General features: G+C 52.5%; 1 protein-coding gene across 1 annotated transcript in view; it reads left to right on the forward strand.

Moving 5' to 3' along the window:
• The first annotated feature begins 398 nt into the window (after nt 1-398).
• Nucleotides 399-26,541, forward strand: part of LOC122495831 (thyroglobulin-like) — a 37,937-nt gene continuing 11,794 nt past the window's right edge. Inside the window, exons 1-4 of the mRNA XM_043601823.1 lie at nt 399-597; nt 1,631-1,798; nt 16,951-17,132; nt 18,564-18,671. Of these exons, the coding sequence (XP_043457758.1) occupies nt 541-597; nt 1,631-1,798; nt 16,951-17,132; nt 18,564-18,671 (515 nt within the window). The 5' untranslated portion in view covers nt 399-540. The remainder of the gene's footprint in view (nt 598-1,630; nt 1,799-16,950; nt 17,133-18,563; nt 18,672-26,541) is intronic.

The following is a 26,541-nucleotide window of genomic DNA, read 5'->3' on the forward strand; positions in this document are numbered from 1 at the left end:
TCAAAGTCTAATTCCATCTTCACTGAGCCAGGAAACATGCTATTTAAGGAGACCTGGGAGGTGGGGCAGGGCGTGGCCCCGCAGTTCTCTTCGCACAGGACAGTTCTGGGCCTTGTCCCTGTTCAACCACCATTGGCCCTTGGCCTTAATAGACAAATTTACTCAGTGGATCACTCTGTCCAGTGCCCGCACTTCACAGGTGAGGAAACTGAGGCCCGGAGAGACACTCGTTCGTGATCACACAGCATGTTGATACGATATTGATCCGTCCTGACCTCCCAAATGCCTGTGGACATCCATGGGAAGGGTCCTGGGGCTTCCAAGTGTGGATGAAAGATACAGAGCCCTGATGTGGCCCTGAGGTCTCGGGACGAGCTGGGGTGGGAAGGAGAACATCTAGACTACGTGTCCTGAGTCTGCCTTCTCTTCCAGGGTGGCTCCGTGTTCTCCCCAGCTGCTGTCATCAGCCAGGAGAGGGCTCGGCAGCAGGCAGCTGCTTTGGCAGAGGAGGTCGGCTGCCCCCCCTCGTCCATCCAAGACATGGTGTCCTGCCTCCGCCAGAAGCCTGCGAGCGTCCTTAATGACGCCCAGACCAAGGTGGGCACCTGCATGCACATTGGGGAGGGACACTCTCTAATCTTTTACAAGTGGAAAACCAGGGCTAGAAGGGACACCTGACCCACCCAAAGCCACGCGGTAGGTTGATGACCAGCCGGAACTGGAATGCACATTCCTGACCCCAGCACCGTGCCCGGGCCCAGTATGTGATGGACCAAACATGGGCACGGAAGGTGGACAGAACTGGCTGCACATTGGATTTAATCTGTAAGATATAAATACAAAATACAATAGGGGCCTTTTACACTGGGAAGATAAAATGAAGTGACACGTGCGAAGGGTCTCACCTATGCCGGGACCGTGGTGGCACGGTGTCAGGTGACAGCCACACGGATTAAGCATTGTGGTCACAGCTGCAGTGGATTGGGGCCAGCCCATCCTCTTAGATAGGACAGCTGTGCGCTCCCCTTTCCAGACTCAGAAGACCCTGCTTCCAGCCCACAGTCTCGGGCTGTCCCTGACATTGATGAAGGGGACAGTAGCAGGAAGCTCTATTATCACCTCAGCCAAGGGCTTGATTCCTTCAGCTTTGGGCCCGGACCCACCGACCCGGAGCAGGTCTGACCCCCAGCTCCCCCAGGCGTGGGCTAGTGAGACAGTGGCTAGAGCTGATGAATTTCCCTTTTGGGTCCTGTCTCTGGCCACTGCCTGTCCCTCAGTCGGTGTCCTGCCTCCCTCACACACACCTACGGGCTCAGGCTTGCCCATTCCTCCCTGTGGATCCGTGCTCACCACGGCACGGAAACCCTGGGCAGCTCCCTGCGGACCACCCATCGCTCAGAGCGATACTTGCCTTCCTGTTGCCTGTGGCCCAGCGTCCTTCCTACCTGTTGTTCTTGTCATTTTCCTCTGATTTCCCCACACGGCCCCGGACTATGGATAGCCAGCGTCAGCATCCATTATGGTTAAAACCCGACCAAGTGAAACAATGCAACTGATTCTTCTAGAACCATTTTTTTAAAGAAAGGATAAAATCCATGCACATAATGGCCTCCCTTTGCACCCAATGTAGCTCCTGGCTGTGAGTGGCCCTTTCCACTACTGGGGTCCTGTGGTTGACGGCCAGTACCTCCGCGAGGCTCCAGCCAGGGCACTGCAGAGGTCTCCGCGGACGAAGGTCGATCTGCTAATTGGGAGTTCTCAAGATGACGGGCTCATCAACAGAGCGAAAGCCGTGAAGGTAGGCGGGGCAGAGCCCCAGAGGTCCCCTGAGGACTGTGCCCCAGTGACTCTGGTCCTTAAAGCCTGACCGGGGGCCCAGAGTCATTGACTTATTTGCTCATTTACAAACCAATCGCTAAAAAACTGCTGTGGGCACAGGCTGCATAAGGACCGTGGGAGATGGTAATGGGCAGAGTCATTTTGGACCTAAGACACTTGCAAGGTTGTGAGCAACACAGTCGTCTTCGCCTCCACATCCACAAACCCCATCTGTGAGCAAATCGCCACGGGAAGCAGCGAGCAGAGGCTGACCGAGGAGCTTGTGAGCTTCGGGCTTCCAGGCTGTGGGTGCCCCTGCTCCATGAGGGATGCTTGTCCCTCTGAGGGCTGGAGAAGGACAAAAGGGTGCCCTCTGCTATCCTGGCAAGGCAGCCCAAACACCATATGGGTTTTCTTACCTGGGGAAGCTGGGCGGGGTCATACCCTGTACCTGGCAAAGGCCGGTTCGTATGGCTGCTTGGAGACACAGCAAAGTGAGAGATAGTTGTGAGGTCTTCTGTCCCTTTTTTTTTTTTTTAAGTTTATTTATTTATTTTGTGAGACAGAGAGAGAGAGAGTGTGAGCAGGGGAGGGGCAGTGAGAGAGGGAGAGAGAGAGAATCCCAAGTAAGCCCTGCACTGTCAGCACAGAGCCCGATGCGGGGCTCGAACTCACAAACCATGAGATCATGACCTGAGCCGAAACCAGGAGTCAGGCGCTTAACACACTGAGCCACCCAGGCGCCCCAGTCTTCTGTCTCTTTGAACACTCACTTCCTGCTCTGACCAGGTGCCCTCACCACGAAGTGGCCGGCCCTGAAAGAGGCCGGGTAGGCTCTCCTCTGGCCGGCCTCGTCAAGCCACTCTTGACACATCCTTTAGGCTGCCAAGCCCGGGATGGTGACTGCCGAGTGCAAAAGAAACACAGTGAGAAGACGCACTCAACACGGGGCACTGTCTGGCTCCATTGAATATGAGGCGGCGTAACTGGAATTAAAAAAAAAAAATCATTCATGCAGCCTAATGGCGTCCTGCATTGCCTCGGATTATTCTGTTCCCTCCGGTAATATGTCTCACTTAGGGGAATCTGTCTCACAGCAGTAAAAACACCACTCTGACCTGATATATACATACAAGAGTATTTATCAGGGCGTTAATTATTGTGCCGAAACGTTGGAAGCAACCCAAATGTGCATTAACGGAGCAATGGTGGCCTGAGTTGAGCTGCACACAAACTGTAAACTATGATGCGGGAGGTGGGAGGGACGAACCGGATACATCTCTGCTGACTTGAGGGGTACGTGTGATGTGCCGTTAAGTGGAAAACAAAACATATTGGGGAGCAACGTGAAATTAAGGTAGCGTCCGTATTTTTTTAAAACAGCCAGCCTGTATGCATCTGTAAATATGTAAATGCGCGTAGTTTTATGTTTCTTCCTGAAAGGATTATAGGGTGGAAAGTTCTACCTACAGCCAGCACGAACATTGGCTATCTCAGAAGAGATGGCAGTGTGAACAAGAATATTATGAATTTACTATTACTTGGGGCCCCTGGGGGACTCAGTCGGTTCAGCGTCCGAGATTTCAGCTCAGGTCATGAGTTTGTCTCGCGGTTCGTGAGTTCAAGCCCACTTCGGGCTCTGCGTTGGCAATGTGGAGCCTGCTTGGAATTCTCCTCTGCCTCTCTCTCTGCCCCTCCCCTGCTCTCTCTCTCTCTCTCTCTCTCTCTCTCTCTCTCTCTCTGTCTCAAAAGATATAAACATTAAAAAAATGTTAAATAATACTAATATTACTAAACACATATGCATATATTACATATATATGCATACATGCTACATATAACATGAATAATATGTGTATATAGAGGTATGTGTGTAGATGGAGAGAGTAGTGTGTGTGTGTGTGTGTGTGTGTGTGTGTGTAGAACTTAGTCACTATTAGCTTCTGTCCAGTTGAGAAAGAACTTTTACATTTCTGATCCATTTCTGCGTCCATTTCTACATCTTTCTGCCGAGCACCCGCGTATAACACGGCCCTTATTTCAAGGGGCTGCAACTTAATTATTGAACCAGACTAACACTCAGGAAGCCCTGACAAGATGCCCCTTCTCCACCACTGGCCCCAGCCTTTCTTCTCTCAAGGTGTGGGTCTTTGGATGACTTCTGATCTAGCCCCTCGTTAGTTCAAAGGTAGTAAGTGGAATCATTTTAGTAGAAATTATGCACAGGTGTGCTCCTGTACTAATAGGCGGCATTGCTACAAAAGATTCGTGGAAACGTAACAAATTTAAAGCATGGGAAAGAAATGAGTGTTTTTAGATTCGTGCTGCGCCATCGGGGTGCACCGTGCTGGAGACGATGCCCTGTGGCACGGGCACAGTGGACAGAAATGGCCACTGGCCTGGCCCCTTTTCCACGCAACCCCTCATTTAATGTTGCCCTGCGGGGATGTGGGAATCTTTGTGCTGGAGAGACAATATGCACACAGCTCTGATTCTTTGGACTGCGTGCTGACAATTTATGCCAGCCATCTCTGACTTTAGAGAGGGGAACGGCTACTTTTATACTCCCAGGAGCCTGGGGATCACCCTAGATAGGGGGGTGCAGGTCCTGGGACCCCTCCACCCGGAGTGGAAAAGCCTCCACGACCTGGGGGCTGCGGGCTCTTACGAATTTGGGGCTGTGGTGGCCCAGAGGGCAGCCCTGATCTGTATTATCTGATTATGCCAGCCCATTGTAAGAGGGTTATGTGGCCACGTGGCCACCTTGGTCTTCCCTGGTCCTCTCTTGTAGCATGTTGGAGAGTTTCCCGGCTCTTTCCTGAAAATCTGAGCCCCCCACCCACCCAGCCAGGAGCCTGGATCCAGAGGGCTGGGGTCCCTCCTCAACAATGCGTTTTCCATCCTCTCATTGACTTTCCCTCTGAGGCTTTCGAGAAGATGTTTCCTGGGCGCACGCCCAAAGAAAGGTTGTGTCTGCTGACGGGAGCTCACGGCCCAGACCAGGACGTGGCTGGCAAAGTGTGCCCTCGAGCGCGGGCACTAGAATAGGGAAGGCGCTCTTAGGGCATGGCGGAGCAGCAGCCGGCCCTGTTCCACGGCTGTTATCCAAACCCCCCGTCCTGGGCCAGTGCCGCCCTGGGCACATTTACTCCTGGTTAGAGCCTCCCTCTCTTACTTCCCTTCTCCCATCATTCTCCTCTGAACACGTGCTAGCGCAGCCCCTGATCTTGTGATCTTGTGAGCCTAGTCCTGCCAGGAACCCATCCGGGTGCTGATGCGGGGAACCGAGAGGGAGCAGGACATAGTGACGGTCGGAGTTGAAGCCGGCATCTCTCTTCCGATGCCATTACGTGCTGCTGTCTCCTGAACGTGTGCCTCCAGCCCTGCCTTACACCCCCAGCCTGGGCTTCTCCCTGGGGCCCTAGACTGGTTTGGCTCACAGTCTATTTGCCATCGTCACTTACACGTCTTACAACTCCCAGCTCCTAACACACCCAGAAGGAGCTGCCGACTCTCCTGCGTCCCGCCCCAACGTGCATGTTCTGCTGAATTCATCTCACTGAACAGCGATCCTGCTTCTGTGTGCCGGGCTGCAGGCTAAAGGTCGCCTTCCCTCGGCTCTCCTCCACCCTGCCAGCATTCTGTCCGCAAATCGGGTTGGCTCTATCTTCCAAGTGCATCTAGGATCCAGCCACCTCTCACTGTCTCTTCTGCCACCACCCTGAGCCATGCCACCAGCCTTCTCCAGGACTTTTGTAACAGCCCCCAACCGGCTCCCTGCACCCCCTGAGGTCTATGAGGACCACAGTGGCCAGAGCTATCCCTTCACACTAGGTCCGATCCTGCCACCCCCACCTCCTGCTCAAAGCCCTCCGGTGGCCTCAGCTCCTGCCGAGGAAGTCATAGTCCTTGAAAGACCACTACCCGATGCAGACCCCTAATCACTCTGTGACCCCACCTCCTGCTACCCGCCTTGCTCTCTCCGCTTAATCCCAACTGACGGCTTTGGTGTTCCCCAGCTATGCCAAGCACGCTCCCATCTTAGTGTTTTGACACTGGCTGTTCCCTCTTCCAGAAGGTTCTCCAGATAACTCATCGCCTCACCTCCTTCAGGGTCTGCTTCTTCAGAGAACTTGCTTGACCCCTCAGGTGGAAAGGGCAGCCGTATCCCTAACATTCTCTCTCTCTTCCTTATCCTGCCCCCACCCCCGCCCCATCTTCCGCATTCACACCCCTTGATGTGTTAAATACTACTATTTGTTTATCTACTGTATTTCTTCCTCAACTAGACTGCGAGGCCCACGAGCACTGAGACTTTATCTGTTTTGCTTTCTGCTTTATCTCCAGTGCCTAGGAAAGTGGTCCACAGTAAGGGCTCAACGACTCTTAATTAGATCGAAAGGACACCAGTGGGGAGACCCCACTGTGTGCCGGAATCTAACCTAGGAGCCTTCAAGGAAATAGTTCATCCTCAAACAACCCTATGAAGCAGGAATTATCATCCATTATCTATTATTTATGCAGACAAGAAAGCGGCTCAGAGAGAGCAGAGCTCAAATCCAGATCTAACTCCAGAGTCGTCCTCTTCCTGTTCCGGCCGGGAAAAGCCGGGTCTTCCCTCCAAGGGCTTCTCACCGGCCGAGGGTGGTGGGTACTCGTGTGCACACAAACACAGCTGGCACCAGGGCTGTGAGGTGCAGACGGCTTTGCACTTTCACCTGCCCACGAACTGGTATTTAACACCATTTCGTCGAGGAAGCGGCTTCCGGAGATCATCACATGAGTCATGGGCAAAGCCGGGTCTCCACTGCAGATCCTGTGGCTCCCAATGGGGTGCTCTGCTCACCACCCCACGTGCGCTAAACCCAGGGACGGCGAGTGCATCGGCACCCCCTGTACACCCTCCCAGACACCATCGGAGCCCCGAGGAGTCCTCGGAAGCCTGGCCAACACAGGACTGCGACACTAGTGCGGACACACGAGTGGGAACCTGGCCACCAGCTGCCCTTTCTACACAGTATTGAAACACCCTGCCCGTGAGCGCCCCTGTGTTGCCTTCCCTCGTGACCCCCCTCATTCAGATTGGGTTTGTAGGTTTCTCCATTCCCCCCCCCCCCCAAGAAGGTTCCATAGTACCTGGGACCAGCTATCCCAGGATGGCACATTCCAGAGGGCCTCAATCTCAGGGATTCCTTCTCCTGAATCCTTCCGAGTCAGCCCCGCTTCTCCCGCCCATCTGTGCTGAGAAGCAGAACGCTGCAGAAAACCACCACAGCCTAGAGCAGGTGTCTCCTGCTCCCCAACACAGAGATCCGTTTGTTTCTGTCGTGCGACACTCAGAAGGGTCGCCTACTATGTGCCAGATGCTGTGCTGGGTGTTTGGAGCATAAACACGCATTAAGTCCCTGCCCTCAAGGAGCTCGCAGTCAGGTAAGGAGACAGAAAATGAGCAAAAGTGAATGATTAAAATACAGTTTGATACACACTCTATGGAGAGGGGACGAGGGGGTTGCTGGACCCACAGTGGCATCTCCAGCAGGAGTCTCACAATGACGAAGGAACTGACCAGGACCCCATCCCCCAGGCCAGCTGTCAGCAGGCGGGGGGAGCATCCTGGATGTCCACAGAATATAAGCAGGAGCATTTGGGTCCCCCAGAACCTGAGCCGCGGGTTCCCCATCTGTAAAATTGGGAGATTATTACTCAAGACCCTCATTAAGTTGTTGAATGAAACCATATACACAGCCGTGTCTGGCAAATAGTATGTGCTCAATAAACATTAGGTTTGCCCTGAATTCTTCAGCTGTATTACCGTGATTAGCGCCCAAAGCTATTGTCCCCGATGCAGAGAATTATCCAGGGAAAGCAAGGATACAAAGGACGTACAGCCGCTGAATCACCTCGCCTGACCCAAGCCGGTTTTCCAAATCGTGGCAGACGCACACACACGCTTTTTCCTTATGCCAACCCTGCATTCATACCATCCAGAGCCCAACCCACAAACACACACCGTCCGGCTTCCCAGGGGAAGTCACAGGAGTGGTAGGCGTCCCTCCCGCCCCAAATGAGCCCCTGGACCCACCCATCACTTCGGCAGAGACCCACCAAATCCCGCAGACCAAGGAGGGTGGGTGGGCAGGGCTTCCAGCAAGTCTGTGTGAGAATCCTCACCCACCTACCACCCCAGGCCAGCTACGGTCCACACAGCGTCCCAGTGACACGAGCAAAGTTAACAACGTACCCGTGGAGCATCACGGCTGCCTGAGATGCCTGGAAAGGCTCCGCTCTCCGAGAATGATCTTATTTTCTGAAGTAGCAGCTTTCTGTTGAAATTCATCAGCCGCTGTGGTAGGGATTTTTCCCTTCTTTTCTCTCTCTTTCTCTCTCTGTGTCTCTCTCTAACTGGTGAAATTGACAGTCTGCCTACATTAACCGGGCATTAATTTGCATGATCAAAAGCAGATTTGTTCCAAGATGCACTGTTCTGCCTTCCCCTCCAAGCACAAGCATCTCCAAGGAAGGCGAGAAAAATCCGAAACAGCGCCGCCACCGTGCCCCGAGCTTGGGCAGGAGCTGGCCCCGTCCAGGAGCAGGTGGAGTGGGGGCCCTTCGGGGAGTGGGGAGGGGAAGGCAGCCCGTCTGAGAGTTGGAAGCAGCACCTGGCAGCCCGAGGCGCTGGCACCAGCCCCAGCACAGGAAAATCAAGCCTTTGGTGACAGATTATAGCAGGGGGAGCATTCAAGAGTCCCAACGAGTGCACACCATTTCCAGTAAGAGGCCCTCGGGCAGGTGGGTGTTAGGGTCTGGACTCGGGCATGGCGGGGGCCCCGTGGAGAGCCCATGACCTGGAATCAGAAAAATGGGTCTCGATTCTTGGTTGCGGTCGTGCAATTCAGGCAAGTTGCCTAGCCAGCCTGAGCCGCGCTGTCTTTATCCTTCAGTGGGAGCAGTGAGAGCAGCCCTGCCTGCCTCCTGCAGTGCGATCGGGGGGGGGCTTCTAGGCAGAGGAGACAGCTCCCAACACCAGGGAGCCCTGTTCGGGTCCTGGGCTCCGGACCGCCCTGCAGCACCGTAAGCCCTCCGCTGCGGTGCCGCAGCCCCCAGGCTCACACAGGGCGCCTCGTCTGAGTGTCCTGAAACCGTGCCAGGTGGGATTACCAGGCTCGGCTCAGAGAAAAGCTGGAGATCGGCGGGGTTGGCTTGTCCCCCATGAAAGAGTAAAAATACTTTATGATCGCATTAGTGAAGATGAACGTGAGCCATGCTGGATTCATTATTACAAATTCATTATTATTACATTTCTTTCTTTCTTCTGGTCTTAAACTGAAAGGAACATTTTTTTTTTTTTCCATAGGCCCCTAAAGTTACGGTGGGTGGGCCCTGGGCACTAGGCCTGCTCTGCCTGATGGAGAAGTTGGCTCCTTGTCCCTTAACATCCACAGCACGTGGAAGAGGCAGGAACGCCCCTGCATGAATTCATGCACACGTCCAATGTATGCTTATTAAGGGGCTCTCTTCTAGGCCCTGGGGGAAAGGCGGCGTCACCCCGACAGATAAAGCTCCCAGCTTGTAGAGTTCACATTCCGGGCAGAGGACACAGACAATGATGGCTGAGCAAATACATTAAGAATTTCAGATCTTGAAGCGCTGGGGTGGTTCAGTCGGTTGAGTGTCTGGCTCTTGATTTCAACTCAGGTCATGATCCCAGGGTCGTGGGATTGAGCCCCACCTCAGGCTCCATGCTGAGTTGGAGCCTGCTTAAGGTTCTCTCTCTGTCTCCCTCTGCCCCTTTCCCCCACTCATGCTCTCTCTCTCTTTCTCTCTAAAATAAAAAATATATATGTATTTAAAAGAATTTCAGATCTTGAAAAGTGCTGAAGAGAATAGAAACATGAATCCAAGGTACCTTGGCAGGGAGGACTGAGACCTGAATGATGAGACGGGGCCAGCTCTGGGGAGAGCTGGGTGAAGAGTTAGTGCAAAGGCCCTGTGGCAGAGATCTGGGGGACATAGAAGGCTGGAGGGCTAGGATCTCCTTCTGTGGATCACAGAGGGAGGGGCAGCGGCAGAAGTTGGATATGTTGGAGGTGACCCATTAGATGAGATCTTGTAGGCATCAGGAGAGTGATTCTGTTCTACTTTCAGTGGGCAGTCACTGGAAGGTTTTGTTTTTTTTAAATTTTTATTTATCTTAGAGAGAGAGAGAGTGTGTGTGAGCGGGGGAAGGGCAGAGAGAGAGAGGGAGACACAGAATCCGAAGCAGGCTGACAGCTCAGAGACAAATGTGGGGCTCAGACTTACGGACCACGAGATCATGACCTGAGCCAAAGTCGGACGCTCAACCCACTGAGCCACCCAGGCGCCCCTGGAATGTTTTAAGCTAGGGAGTGGTTATATTGATTTATTTTCTTTTCTTTTTTTTTTTTATTTTTTTTTTTAACGTTTATTTATTTTTGAGACAGAGAGAGACAGAGCATGAACAGGGGAGGAGCAGAGAGAGAGGGAGACACAGAATCTGAAACAGGCTCCAGGCTCTGAGCTGTCAGCACAGAGCCCGACGCGGGGCTTGAACCCACGGACCGTGAGATCATGACCGGAGCCGAAGTCGGACACTTAACCAACCAAGCCACCCAGGCGCCCCGATTTATTTTCTTTTAAAAGAACATTCTGGCAACTCTAATGAAAACGGACTATGGAGAGGTAACAAAGTAGAGACCAGATCGGCCTGGGTTAGGAAGTCCAGGAAGCAAGCTAATAAGTCAAATGGGAATGGTAGGCATGGCGACGAGAAATAACCAGGTTTGGGATAAACCTTGGATTGGCAGTTGGGCATACACGGTGGGAGTTCAGGCGAGAGGTCAGAGCTGTAGATACAGGTTTGGAAGGAAACCAGGAAAATTTGATGTCACAAAAGCCAAGAAAAGCGTGTTTCTGAAAGGAAGGTCAAGGGTCGGATGTCATTGAGCAGAGGTCAGAGGTCGGGCTGCTGGACGGGACAGGACTTGGGTCCCCAGGGACATGGATGGGGGCCATGCCCGGGGGTGAGGGGAAGGGATTGCTGACTGGATCTGGGAGCGTGGTGGGTGAGGACGTGACCACGGTGCCTCCCACGCCTTCTGCACCAGGATGCAAACCCTTAACCAGTTTTCATGGGGTGGTTTGCTCACTGATGAGTTGACTCCCCAGCTTTACCAGCTCTGTTCCATGGCAAGAACTGTGCCGTGTTCATTTGGATCCTCTGCTGCTGGCCCAGGAGGCCTTGAGTTTATATCCATTAAATGAGCAAAGGAATATCTGTCTCCGTCTACCTCTGAGCTCTAGAGAATTCTGGGGGGGTGGGGGGGAGGCATCCATTAATTCATGCCTCTATCCCTGCAGACTTGCAAGAATCAGGTGACCTCTGACAGACTGCCTGTTTTTCCTTTGGAAATTCTATTCTGGGTCTCTTCTCCTCAAACCTATGATGCCATAACCATGCTGCGTGACTCCAAGAGTAACCAGTGTACCAAAATTAATTAAGGACCTTCTGTGTACCCTTCTCCCCGAATCCCCACCTGCCACAGATAGTGTTGGTGTTTCTGCTCCAGGATGGGGTAGAAGCTGATGAGGGAATGAGCAAAGATAGGGCAGGAGGAGTGGACGAGGACAGTGGTTAAGACGTACTAGGATTGGGGTGCAGTAGCATGTTGGGGGAGGGGAGAGTAAGGGGGGTGCAGCTAGCATGTCTCTTTTCAGCTGCTGGTCTTGGTGACTGAGGACAGAAAAAGCATGGGGAAAGGGTCTGGAGGTAAGGAAGAACATGTGTAGACAATGGAGTTAAACTGTGCTCACGCAGAGTTCCAGGGACCCGAGAGATTCCCAGGAGGTGGGAGATACTTGGATATGCGGGGCTGAAGTGCAGGCTGGAGAGAGAGTTAGGAACCATTAACCTACCGGCCATTATCAAAGCAAAGGGAAGAACCAGTACTGCCTCTCAGCCTGCCTGGACGGAAGGGGAAGGGGAGAGGGCAGGCATGGCAGCTGGGGGACCTCAGCAAGTGGAAGTGGGCAGGACAGCAGAAGTGTTCCAGAAAGGAGCCTGGAGCAGAGCGGTTTCCGGAAACGGAGACAGGATCCCTGAGTGGAGGAGGGAAGAGAACCAGGACGGCAGTGGTGAACGACGGCAGCGTTGGCCCGGGTGGGTCGAGGGGCACCATCAGTGGCCCTGGAGGCGGTGGCCCGGTGGGGACAGGGCAGGAGCCAGATGGCTGTGGGGTAAGGACTAAAGGGACTCTCCTGCTGAGTGTGCGCCCCGGGGGCGGGGCATACAGACAGAGACCATCCTTGGCAGGGACGTCAGTCGGCATTTAGCCCTTGGTGGGGGTGGAGTCGTGGAGAGCTACACCTTGAAGGTCCTATGAGAGGGGATTTGCCTGGTGACGCCACCGAAGAAGTGGAGGGGGGCATCCCGGGGGCCCTGGGCAGCGAGGCCCCAGCCCCAGAGGAAGGAGGTGTTGCCTGGTCCAAGAAGAGGGGCGGGATTCAGGGAGGGCTCCAGACGGCCATCTCTCTCCGCATCAGAGCCCCGGAGGGTGTGGGGAGATCTCTGAAGATCACCATGAGGTTTGCAGCCGCATCAAGGGATTGGCGTGGCAGGAGAAGAGGCCAGTAGGAAGCAGTGGCTAGTGAGCTCCTTACTGGCCCAGAGAACAGGGGGCTCCGACTCAAAGGCCCCTGGCAGCTGGCTCTTCTGCCTCTCCCGGACACAGACCCCCATCCCTGGCGAGTGGCACCTGCAAACCGCAACGGAGGGCCCTTCTCCCGGCCCCTCTTGAAGCAACAGCAGGTGGGGCCACACCAGCCACTCTGCCCTCCATTCCCTCCCTCTGTCTCATCTCTGGTTCCCCTGCCCTCATCCACTGCACTGGCCACACTGGCCTCCGCTCCTGCCCGCTCGGCTGCTCACACCCGCACCCTCACCTCCCCAAGTGCGCTGGCCTGAGGCCCACCCTGATGATCTGATTTACAATTTCAGCCCTCGCCGTCCGGGACCCCCACCCCCTTTCCTGCCCTGCTGGCCTCGTCTGTGTCATATCCTTCTCACCGCCGAACTTTCTATATTACAAAACCTGTCATGTACCCATCAGGCTCTCCAGCTCAACTGGAAGCCCCCAGAGGGCAGAGAATTTATCTTGTGTTGTTCCTGATGCATCCCAAACGCTCCTGGCAGGTGCAGGCACTGGGTAGAAATTTGTTGCAGGAATAGTGGATCGAAGGTAAAGGCCCTGCAGCAAAGCAGGTTGACGTCTGTCAACCCTGGAGTGAACATAAGGACATTTATTTTCAGTGATTTACTGGCTAGAGGAGAGAGAGAAGGGATATGTGCTGTCACCTGCGTGTCAGCCGCTTGGTAACCATTCATTCATTTGATTCTAGCATCAGCCCCAGGCCCAGAGAGGAATATTCACTGAGCAGATTTATTGACGGCAGGGAATCTTCCGAGGTCCACACCAGAGCCAGGTTCGAACCCGTGCCTCTCAAACACAGACCCCGTGCTCTGGGGGCTAGGCCACGAGGCATTCCGGACCCTGGGAAGCCCTTCACGGTCTCAGAAGTTTCCTAACAGGCTGGAACTTTTCTGTAGGACATATTAACGGCAGTCCTTTCAACACACACACACACACACACACACACACACACACACACACACACGGAGGACGATGAGCCAGCTCTTGATGGCCCTTAACAGGGCCCAGCCCCTAGCAAACCCGCTTCGGAGGCGGATTGCGCCTGTAATTACAGCTTGTGCAAGTCGGTGCTGGGAGTCACGTGGTGGCCCCCATCCCTCCTGCTGACTCTCTAATTAAACTAGAAACAGCATCTGTGCTTCGGTCCCGGCCAAGAATGAAGAGATGTGGCTCTTGCTGGAAACGGGCCCCTTCGCAGTCCCGCGTGGTCCCAGGGGGCCGGGAGGCCACACGCCATCCGTCTGGAGAATGTGACCGGCCAACAAGGCCACGCCCTGGCTAGTCTCAGCCGCCGGCTCAGATCCCCTGAAAATGTGAAAGCAATCACGGTCTCCTGGGCGCACAAACCAGGCCCGTCCCTCCAGCTTCCTAGCTGGGGAGCTGTTTAGACTCTTGTATGTCAGAGGCACTTCTTCCAGCACTGCCAGGGCTTGGTGGTCTGCCACTCTTAAAAGCTGCCTTGTCGTGGAAATCGTTTCTGACGAGCTCGTGGCGGGGCCGTGCCCTTTAGATGGGGCCAGTCATTCTGCAGCAGGGAAGAGGGGTTGTCGACGGGACCGGCATCGATGTAGCCTCTAAGACATGGGCATCCCTGACCCATCTGGGCGGGACGCAAGGATGAGTCTACAAACATCTAGCAATAATAGCACACGCTATGCTGAGAAGTGTGGAGGTGTCATCTCGTGTAACCGCATGACCGTTTCATGAAGAGGGTAATATCGCTGTGCCCATTTTGCAGAGGAGGAAACAAAGGCACGGAGAGATTAAGTAACTTTCCCAAGGTACGACAGCTGCTAAGTGGCAGGACTAGCATCCAAGCTCAGGCCTCTCCAACTCTGGGAATTTGAACCCAGGAGGTCGGACTCCGGTGTCTATTTGTAGCTTCGAGCCTGTATTATCTCCACAGAGGCCGGTATCTTCACGAACCGTCTTTCCGACACGTTTACCGAGAACCCACAACTAGGTGCCATGCTGAACACCGTGGGCCCCTTGTGCTGCATGGTAGTTCTGGAGCAGCTGACAAGCAAACACTACCAGCATCTGGGGATTGAGCACAGCATCACGAGGGGGTGCAGAGCCCCTGCCCTAGCCTGGAAACAGGTCAATAATACTCCCCTCTGTTGACAGTGTGCCCAGAACTGTGCTAAGCTGCCCTTCCTATGCATGTCGTGTTGCAATCTGGCAACGATTCCACGCAATTTTCCAATGCACGTGGTGATTTTGATACGTCGGTGAAATACGCATGTTAAATGTTTGGCAATAATGGGAGATACGCGCGTGGGTACTGGTATTTCTGTCATAAAATACTCCAAAAACTCAGAAAAGGGCAGAGAATAATATAATGCAGTTTCTCCCCTGAACTGCTAGTAGGTTATGAAGTCAGTTAAAGAGATTGCAGGCAAGATTTTGAGCAGACTGGGTTAGACTAGAATAGAATGGAATGGAAACGATCAGGTCTGTCATATATGGTAAGATCCAGGAGCATGAGGGTCCTTCATGAACAGTATTTCTGGCCTGTGTGTGTGTGTGTGTGCGCATGTGTTCTGGTGGATGAAATGTCTTTCTTACTATAGATCGTGGTCAAAAATACTTGAGCGCCTGGGTGGCTTAGCTGGTTAAGTGTCCAACTCTTGATTTCAGCTCGGGTCCTGATCTCAGTCATGGGATTGAGCCCCGCGTCAGGCTCTGTGCTGAGTGGAACCTCCTTGGAATTCTCTCTCTCTCTCTCTCTCTCTCTGCCTGCCTCTCCCCTTCTCTCTCTCTCAAAATAAATAAATAAGTAAATAAATGTTTTTGAAAAAGACTTGAAAGTCGTTGATATAATGAATACTCTTGTATTCTCTATTCATTAAAAAAAATTTTTTTAACATTTATTCATTTTTGAGAGACTGAGAGAGACCGAGCAGGAGTGGGGGAGGAGCAGAGAGAGAAGGAGACCCAGAATCCAAAGCAGGCTCCAGGCTCTGAGCTGTCAGCACAGAGCCCGACTCGGGGCCCTGAACTCACGAACTGCGAGATCATGACCTGAGCTGAAGTCAGATGCTTAACTGACGGAGCCACCCGGGCGCCCCTTCACTCTTCATTTTTAACAGATATTAATATTTTGCCATATCTGCTTCAGATCTTCTCCCAAGAACCACACATTATAGATAGAATTAAAAGGACGCTGTCTTTGAATGCCTCTCTGCTCTCTATCCCTCACCTCCCCTGAACGGATAGACATGGCCTTGATCAGTTGTTCCACTACTTGGTCCAGCCTCTTCCGGTGAGCCAGGCTGAGTTCCGCCCCCCAGGATGGGCTGAAAGAATGTCTCAGACAGAAAGGGTTGCTTCCCCATCATGCCCACACCTCAAATTCTAATCACAGGTCCTGTACGCTTGGAAATGTTTACAAAAACAATTTAAACATACCAGGGCGTCTCGATAAGCACAGTTCGCTGTTGATATAAGAGCCTAGAAATATGTAAACACACAGCGTAGGATTGCGCAGGGGCCGAGGGGTCTCAAGAGCTGCATCTCTGACACCCTGCCGCCCCTTGACTTCAGAAATGAGGAAACTGAGTCCCGGGGAGCAGGGAGATGGTCCTCCCAGACGGCCCTGATGCAGAGAGCAGGAATGTCTGGACAGGGAAGGAAGGAAGGGGGGAGGGAAGAGGGGAAGGAGGAAGGGGGCAGGAAAGAGAGAGGAAAAGATACTCGGACAAGCCTCCCCAGAGAGCTGCGTGCCTGCCCCGACCACTCCGAGAAAACTAGCCCCCACCCCATCCCTGTCAACCTGCTGTTTCCCCTCGTGGCCCCAGAACCCTGATAGACTAGAATGATCTGCTTCTTTCCCGCCTCCGCCCACCAGGACGCCAGGCCCACGAGAACAGGGAGCTTCATCAGTGCGTCCACGGCTGTTCCCCAGGCCCGGCACGCAGCTGGGTCTGGAAGAAGAGGCCGTTGCTCTGCGTGAATGCGCAGAAAGCACTCCTCTGCTGACTGATCACGTGACCGGATGAGGCTCACGTTAGCTCTCCTAGCAGAACGGATCACGAGCTGGCTGACGGAGTAAAATGATGGAGCCCAGGGTGACCCTTACCCGCTGGCCATAATGGCTCGCGTTTATGCGCACCCACTGGAGTACTTCACGCGTGTTCTCCGTTTTGGTTCATTGTGTCTGTCTGTTTCCAGGCCGGGAGAGGCGGGCACGGAGGGCCACGGCCGCCTGTTGGCGGTCACACAGCTAGAGCTGAGATTTGAACCCTGGCGGCCTGGCTCCAACGTGCCTGTGCTTCACACCATGGCCCAGAGAGAAATTTCTAGAACAAGCTTTGCAAGATACTGACTCCAGACTTTCAGAATCTGATAGGGTGTTTTCTTTCTTTTCTCTCTCTCTTTTTTTTAATTTTTTTTTTTTCTTAAGCAATTTGAGGAAAGTCAAGGCCGGACCAGTAGCAAAACAGCCTTTTACCAGGCGCTGCAGAATTCGCTGGGCGGTGAGGACGCGGACGCCGGGGTCCGGGCGGCTGCAACATGGTACTATTCCCTGGAGCACTCCACTGATGACTATGCCTCCTTCTCCCGAGCCCTGGAGAACGCCACCCGGTAAGCCCGAGGGGACACGGGCTCCTGCCGTCACACTGGTGCCGGCCTCGGTGACGCTCAGGTCACGGATGAGCACTGGACTGTGCCAGGAAGGGACGGCCTGAAGGGTGTTGCTACCCCCTGGCCAGCTAGGTCTCCCCATCTGGGAGTCTGTGGTTTCCAATCTCAGAGTCACTAGCTCAGAATAAAACGCGGCCCCGCCCACTGGGAATCTGGGAACCAGAAAGGCTTTAATTTTCCCTCGAGCAGAGAGCTCAGTTTTCAACCCTGCAGCCAGCAGCTATTTCTGCAGGCCCAGCCCCAGACTGAACTCTAAGAGCTCAACGATGTCCAAGTTCTGGACCCTTGTTGGCTCCTAACCCCGTCAGGACTGGCTCTGATCTTGGTTATTGAGAGAGCTCAAGCAGGACTGGAGTTTAGAAACCCTTGCTTTCGCTCCGACTTTGCTTCTGATGGGCTTTGAAGACATCTGTGCCCTGGGGCAAGAGCTGAGGTGTAAGGCAGGGCTGGTAACCGAGGAGGGTTTCACCAAGGGAATCCAGCCCCCCCGCCCCAGCTCAGGCCCTCATTGCCTCCCAGCCAGGCGCAGACTGTGGCCTCCCTGCCTGCCCTCGGCAGTGTCCCCTCCACCGGTGCGAGCTGTGACTCTTTCCCATAGGCCTGATTCCTGGTCCTGCTCACTACCCCTCTTCTTCAGGAGATGAAGCATGGCTGCCCCATGTGCCCTTCCACACCCCAGTGACTCCACCCCACCGTAGAGCTTTCCTATAAACACTGGCTGCCTCCAGACTCCACAAAGGAGTTCATCTCAACAGCCAGAAAAGAGGGGGAGACGAACCCTCTTCACTGAGGGACTTTCATGACTGTTACCAGCCTCAGTTGTCACAAAGTCCCTGCAGGATGGGTCCCCTAGGCCCCATTTCTCAGCTGAAGATATGGCGGGTCAAGAAGATGCCGGGGCCGCTGACTGGGATTCAGAGCCTGGTGGGCCCAAGGCCGCCCGAGGTCTGTGGGGTTCTGACCAGGCCCGCCCCCTCTACAGCACGGTGCTTGAGTACCGGCCCGCGCACGACCCCACCGTTGTAAGCTGGTGCTTCTGAAACATCTTTCCGTCAGCCCCCAGAACGGGAGCAAACGTGAAGCTTGGGGAACCTAGAACAGCGTTCTCAACCTCCTGACGGTTGGCATTTTGAGCTGGATGATTCCTTGCTCTGGGGTCCGTCCCGGGCATTGTGGGATACTTAGCCGCCTTCCCGGCCCTTCCCCGCCGCCGGATGCCAGTAAGAACCTTTTCATCTCCAGCTGTGACAACCACAACTGTCTCCCAAACATTGTCAAATGTCTCCTGGGCTCTGGGGGTGTCTTCAGTTACGCTGGGTATATAGAGCTGCTACATATAACAAAGCTCCCTCCTCTGCCTCATTTGCCCAGGGACTACTTCATCACCTGTCCTGTGATCGACATGGCCAGGCACTGGGCCAGGAGAGCCCGAGGAAACGCCTTCATGTACCACGCTCCCAAAAGCTATGGCCACAGCAGGTAAGGTTCACCGGCCGGCACCCGCTCTGTGGCCGCGCAGGGAGTCTGGTAGGGCTCCAGGTCCGTTGTGTGACCCACAGGGGAGACTGAGGTACAAGTCGTGGCTCCGTGACATCAGCCATGTCGTTTAGGGTCTGAAAAATGAGTGTATTAGTAATGGCCACGTCCTCTCACAGTATTGTTGGAAGGGTGAACAAAATAACAGATATGAGAGGCCCTTTGGAGTTCCAACATTAGCTGTTGACGGGTTGACCTGGCTTGGGGGAGGAGGCTTTATCAACCCTGCACACTTAGGCCTCTGAAACCTGAGCACTCACTTTCACTTAAGAAAATGGTTTCCCCCATTTTTTTGTGCGCAACAAAAGGAAAGTCCTGTTTGCCTCTAATCTGTACGCCATTCCTACTCTCAAAATATACTTAATATATTTCAATGTACTTTATAATGAAAGTGTCAGGTGCAACAAAATAATCCCCATGGAGAAAGGAAATAATAAGCGAGTGAAAGAAAGCCCATGATAAGTGAAGGGGCAACCAGTGGGCACAGAATATAGCCCTGCCTGTTCCAGAAGCCAAGGACAAGATTTAAAAAGAAAGAACAGGGGCGCCTGCATGGCTCAGTCGGTTAAGTGTCTGCTTCTTGATCTTGGCTCAGGTCATGATCTCACGGTTCGGGAGATCGAGCCCCATGTTGGGCTCTGTGCTGGGCCAGCCGTCCAGGTTGAGCATTTGCAGACAGCAGAAGCTCATGGGGTCGGGTCTCCCAAAGATGCCAGTGTCGTTTTATTTTTTCTGAGAGTGGAAGCCAGGGCTGCCGTGTGGGGCGAGGACATCGATCGCCCACATCAGTGGTCTGTTTTGCAGGCAACAGGAAGATGGTGTGTAAGAAGGCCAACTTTAGAGCTGGGGCTCCTGCCCCACCACTCGTCAGCTGCAAGCTGGGCAGCATCCTTTGCCTTTCTGGTCCTCAGTGTCCTCATCTACTAAATGAGGCTAATGGTTTCCGCTTACAGGGTTGGCATTCACAATATCTGGGATATAAATTATCTGGCCAAGTCAGGCCATGTATTCCTTGGCAATGACATCAAGGGAACTCTTAACAAACATACACAACTTCTCATTGTAATTGGCAACATCCTTCTAATGGGCTGAATGTGGCCACCGAGAGATGCCAGGTCCCAACCCCGGGGACCTGTAAATGTTGCCTCATAAGGAAAAAGGGGCTTTGCAGATGCGATTACGTTAAAGACCTTGACCCGGGAAAATGATCCTGGATTATCCTGGTGGGTCCTAGCTGTGATCACAAGTGTGACTACGAGAGAGGGGCTCGGGAAGATACACAGAAGAGAGGGAGTCAGTGTGACCGTGGAGGCAGAAATTGGAGTGAAGCACCCATAAGCTAAGAAACACCAGCCAAGAATCCATGAAACTCCACCAGATTCCAGGCAAGAATCCACAAGAGCTGCGGGAGCAAGAAATGGCTTCTCCCCAAGAGCCTCCAGGGGAAGCATGTTGACACCTTGATTTCGGCTTCATGAAACTGATTTGGGGCCTCTGGCCCCCAGAACTGTGAGACAGTGAACGTCTGTTGTTTTCAGCCACCAGGTCTCTGCTGGCTTGTTACAACAGCCACAGGGAACCGATACCGTCCCCCAGACATTCTCGTTTCCCAAAGCACCTATTGTTTGCCTGGTTCCCCCATAGATTATTCAGTTTATATAACACTTCACAAAAGCATCCAGAATCCTAGTGAGGTTGGCAGAGTGGAAACGGCCATTGCTCTTCTACAGATGAAGAGTCTGAGGTTCAAGGAGTTTCATGTGATCTCCCCAAGGACCAGCAGCGGTTGGTTGTAGGGCATTGGCTTACCCATAACTTCTCTGACACCCTGAACTCTCTTTCCACTAAACCGTGCGGACTTTCAGTTTCTCTGCTTAGAACTGTTTATGATTCCAACCCCTGTCTACTTCCTAGATTCCAGCAGCTGTCCCCACGTGGTAGGAAGGAAAGTAAATGGCAGGCTCCTCTGGTGAGGAGGCACTCGGAAGAAGGAACGATGACGAGAGAGATGGTTTGGGTGGGGATGAAAGTTCCCCTCGTCACCCAGCGCTCACTCATGGCCGGGAGTTGTTTGTAGAATAAGCCTCGATGTGTCTCCCAAATGCCAGGGATCTCGGGATTCGCACCCAGTACAGGAGTCTGGTTCTCTGCCGTCCACCCTTTTAAGGCACAGATTATAAGAGAAGACATGATGCTCCCGCAGCAAGCCCATCAGAAGCCTTAAAAGTGTGCACACGCCGTTGGGCTCCGAAATTTACGGTGGCAAACCTAGAAAGGCATCTGCTCCGTGAGGGCAAGATCAGTCAAGACAAAAAGGATCCATGTGATTCGGGCCAGGGGTGATTCGACCCCACCCCTGTTAGTCTCCTACCAGCCATAGCCAAGGTAGCCCATTCCGGTAGCCTCAGGCATTTCTTGGCTTGTAGACGGCCATCTTCCCGCCGTGTGTCTGTGTCCAAATTCCCCCTTTTTATAACAACACCAGTCATATTAGACGGAAGCCCACCCTGTGTCCTCATTTTAACTCCGTCATCTCCGTAAAGACCCTATTTTTAACGAAGGCCATATTCTGAGGTCCTAAGATTAGGGCTCCAACATATCTTTTTTTTTTTTTTTTAATTCTTTCTAATGTGTACTTATTTTTTAGAGAGACAGAGTGTGAGCGGGGGAGGGACAGACAGAGAGGGAGACACAGAATCCGAAGCAGGCTCCAGGCGCCGAGCTGCCAGCACAGAACCCGACATGGGGCTCTAACTCACGGACCGCGAGATCATGACCTGAGCCGAAGTCGGACGCTCAACCGACTCAGCCACCCAGGCGCCCCTAACGTATCTTTTGTAAGGGGCACAATTCAACCCAGAGCACCACTCTTCTCTCTAAAGTAACAGCCCTGCTCACGAGGCCCCCAGGTAGCAAGGGCCCAGAGCGGTCTGTTCCAGACCTGAGTACAACGCGGTCCTTGCAGGAGGGCTCCTTGAACAGACTCTGAATCACATGCCCCTCCGGGGATCCACGGACAGGGCTCCACTGTGCTGATCCAAAGACCCCCACCCCCCGCCCCAGTGAAAGGAGGCCATGCTCGTGAGCCAGACCCTCATGAAGCGCCTCCTGGGTCCTCACAGTCGCTCTGCCTCAGACCCCAGGGACCCTCCTGGCACAGAGTAGTGGGTGCTTAGGAAATCATGTTGGAGCTGATCCAACTACCTCATTTGACAGGTGGGGAATGAGTCCTTTCCACTCTGGTCTATAGGCTCTTGGGGGCTCAGTTTCGTCATCTGCAAAATGGGAACAAGGAGGGGAGAGAGGTCAGGAGCACTTGACTCCACACTGGGCTCTGTGGAGCCCTGGCTTCAGGGCCCCGGAAGGAGGAGGACAACATTCTCTATACCTTGTAGACTGAGCTGTGAGTAAAGCATCGAGTTTATGCAGTTTAGAGAGGCATGAAACCCACTGGGCTCAGTCACCCGTAAGTGACTTCCACTCTCACATGCTACCATTTGGGAGGAAAGAGACACTCAGAGCCACTAAAACATTTCACAGAGAGAGCTATTGCAATGTGTACAGAGGCAGAAAGTGTCCTGGTGACATCAGGCTCTCTGGGCCACCTGACTTGGTTAGAAGCCCAACGCAAGTCACTTAACCTCCTTGGTGACTCAGTTTCTTCACCTGAGAAATGGGAATGATCCTGGGACCTGCTTCGGAGGGTTACTGTGATCATTAATTTGCACGGAGAATGAGTCAGACAGTAAGTGCTGAGGGTGTTCTATTATTCACACCCATCAGAGAGTGTCCTTGACAACTGTCTGGGTCTGTGTGATCTCTCCCACCACGGTCACGGGATGGCTCATCGTAGATGTTCAAATCAATGAATGAATCACTGAAACTAGCCCATTTAATCATTGGCAAGTTTCTCCTTTTTGCCTGAAAAGACATCTCTCTCATTCTGCCCTGGAGCTGTCACACCCCTCATTTATTTCTGGCTCAAACCTACAGACTTAAAATATATGTGCTGCCGTGCATTTTCAGCCATCTGTCTTGTACCTCCATTTCTGTGAGCATATATTAGCTTTCCTGGCGTAGCGAGCACACAAAACGCAATAAATTACCACTTTCTTAAGACTCTCGCTAATTGATCACAGCCTGGCATGGTTCTTTAACTGCCCCTGGATTATAGATGAGCTTTTCAGCCCTGAAATTGAGGGCCAAGCTCTGGGAGGAAGGTGTAGTGGATGGGGGAGGGGACAAAGAAACCAAAATGTATCCTGTGAGAAGAAGGTTCCATTTTAAGATTCAGACCGAAAGAATCACAGAATCCGGAAGATGATTTCATCTGTGTCCTTCATTTTATAGATAAAGACACAAAAGCCCAAGATAAGGAATTAGGTCCCAGCCCCAGGGCCAATCAGTAGCAACCTGGACCCAGACCCTGTCTCCTGCCCGCTCTCCAGTTTTGTTTTGTTTTGTTTTGTTTTTTTCAATCGTACCCTTCAACCCAAAGCCTCTTGAGTATCTGCCATGGCTAAATCCACTTACTAGCTGTGTGGCTTTGAGCAAGTTGCTTAACCTCTCTGACCCTCTATGCATCTTCACTGATATACAGGGAAAGCAAAGTACCTGTCCCACAGCGTGGCTCAAAGGGTTTAGGGGAACAGTGCCTGGATCTGAGATGTGTGTGTGTGTGTGTGTGTGTGTGTGTGTGTGTAGTTATGTGGTTGTGTGTATGTGTGCATGTAACACCTGGAAGTTTTGATTTCCAAGGCTGTTAACATGAAGAGGAAACATACCAGCTCTGCTCACTGGGGAGATTTGAGGCCAGTCTCCTCTGTATCTGTAGCTGTCTGTTTCAGGAAGAGGGATTTTCAATGATGACTCTAATCCAGGGTGTCTCAACTTGGCACCATTGACATTTCAGGCCGGATAATTCCTTGTCGTGACAGGCTGTCTTGTACCTTGTATGGTATTTAGCATCCCCAGCCTCCCTCACTCAATACCAGAAGCACCTCCATGGTTGGGACAACTGAAAATGTCTCCAGACATTGGCCAGGGTCCCCTGGGGGGGGGGCAAAATCACCCCCTGCCAAGAACCACTGTTGGACTCCACTAAAACAGGGGTTATTACTAACAGCACCTGAAGGGAAGAGTCAATCCCTTCCCCAGACTTGTCCTTGATCGACGCAGGACCCCTCTGCCCACAGACACTGCCCCACTGGAGCCCGTTGAGGCAGACCATGGGTGCACCATGGGAACAGAGCATGGCTGGTGTTTCTGTTACCAAGGTGACCCGAAAGGCTGACAAGCCTCTTTCTCATATTCACGCCAGCAGGGCCGTGGCCTGCCATCCCCCCCAAGTTGGAGGTGCAGGACGATCCCTAGAAGGGCTTGCCCAGCTCTGTCTCTAGGTGCCACTTCCTGAACTCAGCGAGGACTCTTCCCTCCTGCCAGCCTCCTGTTCTGCCATCTTGTAGACCCTCAGTCCTTCTCTTGAACCAGCCCCTTCCAAAGGACACGCCGGTCCTTTGGAGCCCTGAGAGACTCCTCTGCATTCCTTGAAGCCCATAGCCAAAGGACTTCCAGACCCTGTGGCCAGCTCAGGTTTGGAGGACCCTCCCCCCAACCCATCTCTGGGGGCCAAGTCCCAGCAAGTGTGGAAGAGGGCACTGATTTATTCTCTGGTGTTGCCTGTCCTTAGACGGCTCTACCTAGGTAAGCCACTTACGGTGTGCCTCCGGGCAGGTGACAACCTCCCACAGCTTCCGCTTCCCCATTCGTGTGATGGAGCTCACAAAAGCATTGACACAAGTATAGGAGTGTGTCAGGATTAAATAAGGCCGCGCATGCAGACTGCCCAGCTAACTCCCCGACATAAAGTTGGCACTTATTAAGTGACCTCCAACACTGTTTAATGGGTTGTGCTAGAAGAATCCACATTGCAGCTGAATAGGTCCCAGGCAAACAACCCCAGAGGAGGTGGTTTCCAGGCACCGGCCCTTGAAAGAGGAGGGGTGGCCACTTCAGAGAGCATATGGGGACCCTTCGTCATAAGATGCCTCCTAGTTCCCACGGAAATTCACCGTGGGGCTGTGTATGGGCTGCTGTGGTTGAGTTGGGTGCTGTGGTCTGGACCTCGTTTCATAGTCCTTGGTCCCAGAGCCCTGAGATATCATTCCCACATTTCAGTACCACAGAGGACATTTCAGAGACGCGAGTCCTGACTTCTCTCTGAATGGGGGTGGGGGAGGACTCTTGGAATTGCACCCCGACCCAGGCTCCACGTAGGATGCCGGACAATTCTTTAATTTGGGAAGAAGCAGCTCAGTAGAATGGGAGAACGCATCCTTTGAAAGGAAATCAGCTGAGGTTTTCATTCCATCTCTCGCATTCATTAACGGCCTGCCTTCAAGCAAGTTTTTTTTTTTTTCTCAGTTTCCCCACCTATACAATGAGTACAGTTACATCTCCTTCATAGTATGGAGATTGAAGTCAATGTGTGTTAAACATCTGGCATATTCTAGATGTTATGGTTATTTTTGCTTTGGGAACAATAAGTCTCTGAGAAGAAAAAAAATTCAAAATGACTTAAGAGGCAGCAATGTTATTCCTTCATGAGATGTCCTGACCCTGGAAAACAAAGTCATAAATTCTGGACTCAAGACATTTTGTGCACCACGACATTTGCATTCTAGACATGTGTGTGTGTGCATTCCAGGGGCCTTTAACATTCCAGATTCAAAATATTATCTTTTTAATGGACTGTCTTGTTGAGTTTGTTGGAATTAGCGACCCAAAGAAAATATTAAGTGGCCGGATTCTTGAATGGGGTCCATGGGTCTGGCTACATCCTGGGGAATTGACAAGATTATTTACCAGTAAAGATGGAGGTAAGTCATTTTCTAAAACAGACTCCTCCAGCCTCGTGATCTGGAAGAGGGTGCATGCTGTGTGTCCTCTTTAGCACTGATTCAACAAATATTTACCTATTGCCTTCTATGCCCCAGATCCCCTTCTAGATCCTAGAGACGGAGAAACCGGCAAGACAGAGAGGGGCTATCCTCTTTATTAACACTACCGTCAGGCGATGGGACTGACGGAGGTCTAAGGATGAGGTGCAAAGAGCAGACAACATGCACATAGTAAGCAGAGTAATTCAGAAAATGGCCCTGGGAAGGAGAAAGGGAAAAGGTTCAACGTGTTTGAGGATAAAGAAGGAGGCCAGGAAAATTAAAACTAGAATTACCCTATGACCCAGCAATAGCACTACTAGGAATTTATCCAGGATATAGGAGTGCTGATTGGTAGGGGCACCTGTACCCCAATGTTTATAGCAGCGCTATCAACAATATCCAAATTATGGAAAGAGCCTAGATGTCCATCAACTGATGAATGGATAAAGAAGATGTGAGATATATATATACTGGAATACTACTCGGAGATGAAAAGGAATGAAATCTTGCCATTTGCAACAACATGGATGGAACTGGAGGGTATTATGCAAAGTGAAATAAGTCAGCGAAAGACAGCGTGTTTTCACTCATATGTGGAATTTGAGAAACTTATCATAGGGGAAGGTAAGGAAAAGTAAGTTACAGAGAGGGTGACAAACCATAAGAGATTAAATACAGAGAACAAACTGCAGGTTGTTGGGGGTGAGGGGTGGGGGGGCAGGGAAAATAGGTGATGGGCATTGAGGAGGGCAATGAACACTGGGCATTTGTTGGGATGAACACTGGGCGTTGTACGTAAGTAATGAATCACTGTATATAGCTAACTTGACAATAAACTATTAAAAAAAAGAGAGAGAGAAGGAAACCAGGGA

The sequence above is a fragment of the Prionailurus bengalensis genome, chromosome F2 (assembly GCF_016509475.1).
Source record: "Prionailurus bengalensis isolate Pbe53 chromosome F2, Fcat_Pben_1.1_paternal_pri, whole genome shotgun sequence".
Taxonomy (NCBI): Eukaryota; Metazoa; Chordata; class Mammalia; order Carnivora; family Felidae; genus Prionailurus; species Prionailurus bengalensis.